This window comes from Gallinula chloropus (genome assembly GCF_964237585.1).
Source record: "Gallinula chloropus genome assembly, chromosome: 1".
Classification (NCBI taxonomy): Eukaryota; Metazoa; Chordata; class Aves; order Gruiformes; family Rallidae; genus Gallinula; species Gallinula chloropus.
Window position 1 is genome coordinate 64,890,372 of NC_140085.1, and position 9,664 is coordinate 64,900,035.

At 48.0% G+C, this 9,664-nt stretch overlaps 1 protein-coding gene across 9 annotated transcripts in view; it reads right to left on the reverse strand.

The window, feature by feature from the left end:
• BICD1 (BICD cargo adaptor 1) overlaps window positions 1–6,746 on the reverse strand; it is a gene marked incomplete at both ends in the record, with an annotated part of 177,711 nt that extends 170,965 nt beyond the window's left edge. For 8 of the 9 annotated variants that reach the window (XM_084279259.1, XM_084279257.1, XM_084279258.1 and 5 more), the window contains one exon: window positions 6,534–6,746. In XM_084279259.1, the coding sequence (XP_084135385.1) occupies window positions 6,534–6,746 (213 nt within the window). Of the gene's footprint in view, window positions 1–5,972; window positions 6,141–6,533 lie in introns of those variants that run through there. The other variant, XM_084279264.1, reaches the window with a different exon arrangement.
• Between the last annotated feature and the right edge of the window lie 2,918 nt (window positions 6,747–9,664).

The window sequence follows — 9,664 nt, forward strand, 5'->3', positions numbered from 1 at the left end:
GGTATATATTGGGTCGCTCACAGCAAGCTGCTACTGGTATTTAACTGGGTACAGTGGACACCCTCAGAGACCTGGCATTGTTCAAGGCCCCTTGCTGTCTACTTTCTTTCTTCTCTAGACCAACCTCCTGCTCACAGCAGGGTCAGCTCTGAGCTTGGACTTATCCATGGGAGGATGCACACAACCTCTCTGGGCAACCTGAGTCCTCATGGGGAAACAACTCTTCTTCAAATGCAGTCTGAACCTCTCTAGTTTCAATTTATGCTGGTTGTCTCATGTCCTCCCACCATGCACCACTGTGAAGAGCCTGGCTCTGTCTTCTCATCAGCCTCCTTGTAGGTACAGACAGGCTGCTGCTGAGTTCATCTCAGCCATCTCTTTTCCAGGCTGAATGAGCCCAGCTGCCTTAGCTTCTCCACTCAGGGCAAGTGCTTCAGCTCTTGACCATCTTGGTAACTCTCTGATAGAATCAAAGAATTGTCTTGGTTGGAAGGGCCCTTTCAGATCATCAAGTCCAACCATCAACCTAACCTGCCAAAACCACCACTAAACCATGTCTCTAAACACTGCATCTACCCGTCTTTTAAATACTTCCAGGGATGGTGACTCTACCACCTGCCTGGGCAGCCCATTCCAATGCCTGACAACCCTCTCTGTGAGGAAATTTTTCCTAACATCCAATCTAAACCTCCCCTGGTACAACTTGTCACTAGGGAGAAGAGGCCACTCCCCACATCTCTACAACCTCCATTCAGGTAGTTGTGGAGAGTGATTAGGTCTCCCCTGACTCTCCGCTTCTTCAGACTAAACATTCTACTGATGAACTCAGTCCAGTTTAATCCCCGTCTTTCCTGTATTAGGGGAGCCCAAAACTGGATACCATTTTCTAGATGGGGTCTACCTAACAAGTACCAATTCAAAAGTGATAATCATTTCTCTCAACCTGCTGGCCATGCTTCTGCTAACAAGAGTCCAGGATGCTGTTAGCCTTTTCAATGTCAGGGCACACTGCTGGCCCACATTGACATCATGGCCCATTAGGATCCCCAAATCCTTTTCCACAGACCTGCTACCCAGCCACTCAGTCCCCAGCCTGTAATAGGTGAATAAAAGCTTTGCAAGCTGCTGCTTGATTCTGTTGAGGCATTCCTTGTAAACATACCTCCCAAACTTAACTGCTCAGAGCATCTCCAGACTTATGAGGAAAGCACAGGGTGATGAATGCCATTTAGGGCTATTGTGGATCCAGCTGCTGTGAGAAACAGCTGGATCACCAAAGTTCTTATATTGCTTTCCACATGCTCCTTTCTGCATGTAACAGTTCCCATACTGCTCTGCTCTCTTCCCCTAACCAAGCCAGCTGTGAAAGGGAACCGGATAAAAACCTCCTCCATCAGTAGTGTATGCCTTAGAGACAGAGCTCTGGAGGAGACAGCAGTGCAGACAGCATCTGCATGCGGTCCCTCCAGCTCATTCACCCTTGCCCTGTCATCATCTTGGAGCTGGGTGTTAGGCAGCATGGCCTCTCTGAGTGACGCAATGCGAACAGCCACCAAGGACAAAGTGTTGAAACCGGGATGCGATGCTGAAAATGTTCAGCCTCATGCAGCACAGGCCCACAGATGCTGTCACTGGAAGGAGGTGTAAAGACATACTGAGGTGGCATCAGTTCACAGCCTTCTAGTTATGTATTTGGGTCGCATTCATCTTTGGGGAGAATTCAGGACACCTCATTGGCATTTATGAGCTGCTTCACGCTTCTCTAAGCATCCTGTGATACAGACAGCTGTGTAGAGCAATCCCCATCTAATCCCCTCTATTTGGGATAGGGAGTTTCCCCCTCTTCCACCTTTTTTGGATCCACAGAAGTCCCAGAAAATGCATGCTTCAGTGATGGAGGAGGCAGAGAGGTGACTCCAGTAGCAGGCATGACAGAGGCCTCAGAGAACAGTGGAGGAGTTGCAAGGGCAGCACTATGTCAGAAGAAATGGGTGATGGAGCCTGAGACTCCTGTTAAAGCGGTGCAAGGAAGAACAGAACAGAAAAGAAGCTTCCAGAGAGCTTCAGCTCTGTTCCTCAAAAACCCTTTACAGTCACAGACCAAGAATTGTTTGTGGAAGCCCCATTACTATAAACTGACTAAGCACTTCATAAACATTGATTATAACATCTCCGTGGAATAAAGAAAACAAGAATTTTTGACCTGCCAAAGATAGGGGTGCTCACCAATAGCCTGCTTTACCATAATTTCTCAAGGATAATTGGGCTTTGAGTAATGCAAACGCTAAACTGCATCTTCAACCTGGAAACCAGACAGCCAGCTCCACATGTGATTCAGGTGAAGAGTTTGTCTCCACAGAATGAGGTACATAAAAGCCAAGAAGCCAAGTGAGATATTGCCTGAATTAGAGAGGGAGTCAAGGAGAAGGATTTGAAGATCAACTCAACTGCTGTGTTCATGATTTGATTCCCAAAGAGAAATCTCAGTTTAGGATTTCCCAGGCCTAAATGTCTCACAGAGTTGGACATCAAAGCCGCCCTCCATCCCCATTTTACCATGACTGGGGGTGACTGATATCTCTCCTCTTTAAAAACATTACAGGCCATCAGTGCACAGGCCATCAGTGCACAGAATCAGAGAAAAGGATTGAGGTCAGAAGGGACCTTGTGGGATCACCTTGTCTAGCCCCCTGCTCAAGCAGGGACAGCTCTACAGCTGGTAGCTCAGGCAAGAAGATCAATATGAAGCCATTTTACACATCATTAAAAGAATGAAAACTAACAAATTATCCTTACAGCAAATGCAATGTGAACATGTAAGACCACAAATACTAAAACCACTGGAAGAATGCTTTTCATAAAATATGCTGGTCATTCCTCAGTGAGAGAGTAAACACAGGCTACCTTCAATCCTGTGACTAACAGCAATGAGTCTTACTCTCTGCATTCTTACAGGCTGCAGGTTTAAAAGGTACATCTGCTAAAACAACTTTCTGAACAAGGGCTCTAAATCCATAGTTTCTACCACAAGGCAAAAAATCCACTAGTTTCAGATGTAATTGAGTGAGGCACAGAAACATCATTTACAGACTTAAAAAAAAAAAACCCTAATAAAGCTTTAAAAATAATGTTTTGTTTAACACTACAACCTTGTCTAGCATCAGGACCCTAAGTGCTCCATATCTTAACACCAAAAACTGTTAAAGTCAACACAACAAAGTAGATATCTCTTCACTTTTCTGCCATTCAGTTAATTTCTGAAAACATAAGGCTGATAGCTAATAGATGTCTCAAGTCCTTCCTGGATAGCTTACATAGTAATAACTGCCCTATTTTGGAAGAAGTCCTTATTAGGTAACTGATTGAAGCTTCAAAGTTTTTGCAATGTAAATCAGTCTCATGGCCCAAAACATCAAAGTCTTAGGCTAAAGCAGAGACCTCTGAACACAGCAGAAGAAACGTAAGAGGTTGCTAACCCAATTCATATTGCATGGTGGATTAGCATATATCCTGTATACAAGTATTAATATTTAATGTAGGGTGTTGCAGTTTGCTTTTACTTCAACATCCTATAATGGCCTTACTTTCCCATCTCACTCTCCAACAATGGAAATTATTGTATAGCTGAGGCTCCATACTGCAATCTATAAGAAAAGACCCTGTTCAAGTTCACTGGTGCTTTGAATTGCCAAGGTGGATGGAAGACTTCAGATCTTAGACTGCTAGGCCATGACTAAGTAGTTAAAAGAGGGCAGTTCTGTTTGCTGAGCAATAAATAGCATCAGCTCCTCACAGCAGAACTCATAAACAATGAAACAGTTAAAAAAATGAGGACTTGCCTCAATAAAATTCAACTCCAGTAATTGAATCTGTTCAGAGAAGGTCCACAGGAGGAGAGGTAATGGTTCTAATTGTAATCCTGCCCACATCTTTGCATATACTATTGCTCGTGAACGTATAGACTATCTGTTTCTGGAAAAACTTGAGGCCTAATTTCTGTACCCCACTATGATGTCAGGCTGCAGCTGTAGTGAGGTAAGAGCAGAAGCAGAGTTTCCCTCTGACATACTGGAAGTCTTCATAGCTCCTGTTAGTCAGTCATGGTGTTTTGATGTCCTGCCATGCAGACCACACCTAGGCCATCATCCAGGGCATCCTCTGCAGGGCCTGCTGGACATGACACACCAAGACACTCCACTACACTTTTTGGATGGCGACTTAATCAACAAAAAAGCTATCTCCAGACTTCTGCTGCTTTGAGAGATTTCAGACAGAACCCCACAGCCCCAAAATCTACACCCCCAAGCCTCCCCAATCCAGTTTGCTCAAACCACCTGAATTCTGCCTCGGTAGTATTGCCAGAGGCACCATTTGCTTATGTCTCACAGTTACAAGTCTGATCTCTGCTCAGTGAACAGCCATAATGGAGGTGGTAAGAGAGATTCTAGAAAATAGATTGCAGTGACAGGAAGGGATACAAGCAAATTCTCCTTTGCAGAGCTGTGTGTGCTGTAAGCATCAGAGTAGTTTCTTCTATGAAGGTTAGAAGTAAGAAAAAGAATCTCTTGCAGCCAAGGTGGGGGGTGGAAATGCCCTACCTGCAGCTATGGAGCTCTGGAACTGAGCATTCTGGGCCTGAACGGGAAACTAGGGAGTCTCCACTCTTGCTTGGTATCAGGCAAGCTGCAGGATTTCTCCTCTTCCTTTCTCCATGAATATCCTCAGTGTCCCTGCTGTGGTTGGCATAGCATGAAGGCACAGCCCCACAGGAGACTACTGGGCTGCAGAGCGTGCAATCCCATTGACTTCAGGGGTAGGTAAACAGGAAGACAATTTGTGCCTGTCTTTGATTTCAGTTACCTGTGTTGACTAATGCCTCTAGTTTAATAATTTCAACTTGGCTCCTTGCACTATCCCTTCTATCTGTGGCCATGTCCACCCATGTGTCATCCTGGTGTCTGATCAGTCTTCTTTTGTACATCATTATGATGGGATAACAGCTAGCTGCAGCTCCACTCATCTCCTTTTCTTCAATTTTATTTCTCTGCCAGAAATTGAGGCACTTTTTCCCCTCAATTTTGTTCCTCTGTTACTGCCAAGTCCTTTCAGGTAGCACTGCCTTCATGCCAACCCAAGTTACCTACACCTACCCCTCAACCTGTGAGTACCAGTTGCAAAGTCCTAAGCCTACTGCATAGGTTCAGGGGGGTGTAGAGGCAGAGATCAAGTTTAAGGAGATCAATAGGCTTTTATGAAAAACACCTTTATTCTTCTTATGGAAATAAAAAATATTTTTTCAACTCTTCTGGACACTGAACCAAGTCTGTAGCATAACTCATTTACCTGCAAGTAAAATGAAACCTTTATTTTATTAAAAATGCCTCTAAAAGTTTATCACTTAGTATTCTGAAGACTATATTAACACATAATGTAAGTTCATTAAGTGGCTTCCCTCAATATGGCATATATGCTCATGGCTTCTGACTGAACAGAATTTCTGTACATTACATATAGCAACATATTTTTGTAGAAAAAAAAAAAGATACCTGATAAATTTGGAGGAATATCTGTTTGATGGTATATCTTTTCTTTGCAAAACATGCCATTAGTTATGTTCTCAGATAGCATAAAAACACCATAAGCTGTAGCGATGGGAGTGCTGGGTGCCTGTGCGTACACACTCCCCCTCTGTAGCTCCCGGGTGTGCGCACCGTTATCGATCTCAAGTTACTTCCCTCAACGATGAGCACAGGAAGAGGGATGGGATCTCGGAGTCATGCTTAGCGCAGCTGAAAGGTAAGGTGCAGCCCTCCTCTACTTCATACCCGAAAGACAAACCAGAAATACCTCTCCAATCAAATATTTCATCCTTTCAGCATGACACAGAAGTTTATTTTCCACCGATGGGAGATGACCTCAAGACTACTGTATGGCTACTTCACCCAGCACCCTCACCCGCCCCCCCATCCCCCTTAATGGCAGCGACTCCCCTGACTGGTAGAACAGAGCAGGTCTATAAATAACTTCCAAAGGAATTGTCTCTCTCCTCACGCACTGCAGACGGCTGTTTACATAGATCCGTGTCCTCATATACTAGGTTTGCTCAGTTCTCATCCTACGGGCTGCTTCATTTGCTCTTCCTAAAACAAAAAAAGCCTTGGACGATGCAGGTACGACCGGAGACGCTCTCCAGTGCCGCAAATCCCCCTTACCAGAAGTTGTGGCTCCCGGCGCCGGGGGCTGGAGTGCAGCCCCGGCTCCAGGGACGTTTCCCGGGGCCGGGGGTTGCAATCGTGTGTAATCCGTCCTTAAGCTCCACCGTCCCGGCTGATCCTCCGGCCCCGGGAAAGCCCTCCTCCCCACCCCGCCAAAGCCCGCAGCCACTCCGGGCCCCGCACATCTTTGCTTGCCCACCTGCGCGGGTGGGGGGGGGGGGGGAGGAGCAGCTCGGGGCTGCGGGCAAGGACACGCGTTGGGCACCCCCGCAGCTACCCGCACCCTGGGCGGCGAGACAAAAGCCTGGGTTCGCTCACCTCCTTCAGCTGCTCCAGCTCCTGCTTGAGGCCGTCATACTCCGCCTCCAGCTCATCGTACTGCTGCTTGAGGGTGAGCTTCTCTTCCAGCACCACCAGCCCATACTCCGCCGCCTGGATCTTCTCGTGGGTCGTCTCGGAGAGCTCCCGGGTCAGCCGCTCGATCTCGCTCTTGTAATGGTCCGCACCCTGCAGCACCTCCTCCGCAGCCATAGCCCCGCCGGCACTGCCGCGCCGCCGCTCCGCCGAGGCAGCCAGGGGGCGGGCGCGGCCGAGGGGCGGCACCGGCACCGTCCCCGCCGCCGCCGGCCTGGGCCTGGGGATGGGGGGCCGGGGCCGCCTGCGGCAGCCGCCGCCGAGCGCGGAGGCGGGCCGCCTCGCCGCAGCCGCGGCTCCCTCCTCCTCCTCCTCCCCCCTCCCACCTCACCCCGCCCCCAGCCGCCCCGGGAGGCGGTGAGGCCGCGCTCGCCACCCCCACCGGCCCTGCGGCGGCCCCGGCTACCGGCGGCGGGGACGCCTGGGCCGGGCGGGCGGGCGAGCCCTCGCTGCCCGGGGAGACGGCGGCGCGCTGGATGTCGAGGTGGCCGGGAGGGCGCCTTGGTGCGGCGGCTCCCGGGAAGATGCTGCCGCCGGCGCTCGCCTCTTCCCAGGGAGCCGGCACCTCCGCCTCCCTTCCGCACGGTCCCTCCCCTGCGCTCTTTAAGATGACAGCCTCCTCAGGTTCGGCGTTCCCCGCCGGGGAAGAGGGAAAGCAGCGTTACAGCCAGGGGGCACGGGCAGAGGCTTCCAGAGCGGTGGACGCAGCCGCAGCCCGGTGCGCCGCCCGCCGGGGTGTCACCGTGTGCTCGCTGCGTGTGCGGGGCTGCTTCTCCCACCGCCCGGGAACCCCTTCACCGCGCCCCCACCGAGAGAAGCCTCAAGTATCCCCCCCCTGCCATTTCGGGAAAGCGGGAAGGAAGAGCTGCCCGTTCCCATCCCTGTCCCTGGTGAACGCCCGCCGAAACCTGGGCGTGAAAACAGCGGCGGGACCAGGGCGCTGAGCTAAGGCCGGACTTCCCTGATCCTTGGTGCAAGATCTCTTGGGCTGCCGATTAGACAGCAGGACAAAACCCGATTCAGATCAGATGCGGTCACACCATTGTCCCTCTGTCAAATCAACCGGAGGACCTGATGTGGGTTTTATGCTGGCTTAACGCTGGCTGCAGAAAGGCAGATGCTACTTGTCCGGCATAAAATGAGTGTGGTGCAGACAGACAGTCACTGATCTCACACAAAGCCTGCCAATAAAAAGTTAACGCACTGGATTAGGGGCATTTTACATATCTGAATTGAAAAAGTGAGTACATCCTGGACCGGTGTCATCATGCCCCATGTCACAGCCCTTTTTGTTCAGTACTAGGAGTCTTAAACCCAAACTGAACATTCCTTCAAACTGTGGCCTGCAACCAGGGACCTGATCCTCCCTATGCTGACCAAGTTTTGCAGGATCAGGTTTTCATGGTTTACAAGCATCCTTTTTTTTTTTTTTCTTTCTAAAACACTAACAAAATTAGGTCTTTACAATTTAACAATGGAGTTAGAATTCCCAGGAAAAGGAAGGTTTGTTGTTGTTGTTTTGTTTGGTTTTTTTTTAAAGGACTTATGTATAGAAGATGGATACCACTGCCCACCAATGGAGCACCGTATTGGAAATCAAAGACATAGATTCCCTTTCTTGCTGAGCTGTTAACGTGGTTTTAAACAAGCCACATCCACTTTCTACCTCAGCTTCCCCACGCCTAAGAAAGAGGTAAAAATATTCAGACTCCTCAGAAAAGTGCTTTGCAAATGGAACCATGAACACTGGTTATACAATGTATCCATATGTTACAGTATGTAACATATCTATTTTATAAATATACATGCAAGCATACATAACTGTCACATTGTAATCCATCCTGCCTAAACACTTCTTGTTGCCTAGAGAACAGAAATGGAAGAAGCAAGCAAACTAATAGATGTTCTGTCAATTTTGTAGCTTGAAAGCATCTTCCAAAAATGTACATTTTTAATAAATTCCAGTGTAGAGGCAAGCATGAATAGTAATAGGAAAAAATCCCAAATATAGTTATTAATAGGTAAGGAGACTGAATGGATCTTGCCACTGTCTGTCAAAACAGAGGGGGGGGAAAACAGGATTCCAACTGTAATTCCCCTAGCCCCTACATTGTTTTCTTAAAAGGAGATGAAGGATTCTACAAATCAGAAGGGGGGAGGGGGAGGAGAAAAATGCAAAGCGGGGGCAAAAATTTGTCTCAAGAGCTTTTCCAAGTTCTAGTCTAGCTTGTGTTGCTCAGCTTTGGACCTAGCCGACTGTGCAAGAAAGCTTTGCAAACATTCATTCAGGAGTGGATCAGAAAATGAACAGCTTAAATGCTAGAAAGGAGGGGTTGGTCAAGGACAGCACAGAAACTGGCTGAAGCAACCAGATGCCCACGTAGCTAATCTGGCCTTGGTGTAACTCCACTTAGCGTCATTTAGTTGACAATCTCACTCACAACCCAAGGGCAGCCTCGCCACATGTCTGAACATCTGTACCCCAGAGGGGAAGCCTGGCTTGTAAAAATGTGTCATTTTCCTGCAATACCTCATGAGAAAGTTAGGGAGATTTCTTTTTTTTTCTTTTAGAATCAGAAGGAGGAGTGAAGCCCAGGTATTGTGCACCGTGCAGAAGTTCACAGTGGCTGTGAGAGAGAGGTCCAGTAGCTACTCTAAATTGAAAACACCCAGCGTGCCCATGATTTCCTATCATTAGTACCCATTTATTCTGCATCTTTCATTCTAAACATACAAAACATTAAATCTGTCTCCTTTGGTGACGTTTCGCTTTGATTTAGAAGTTTACTGCTTCAGAAGTCTTCTTTAGGACAAAATGAGTCATGCCTTAGGGATGTCAGTTTGTCTCCACTGACAAGAGAACCTGACACAGATGTATACCCTCAGATATATACATTCAATTAAATGAACCCCACCTTTTGTATCTGCATCTTCTCTTAGAGCTTAAAACTGGTACCTATACTCTACCGTCCAGACTCCTCCATCTATATTTATAATGTAGTGCTAAGGGTGCTGATGGACCTGAAAAATATTCA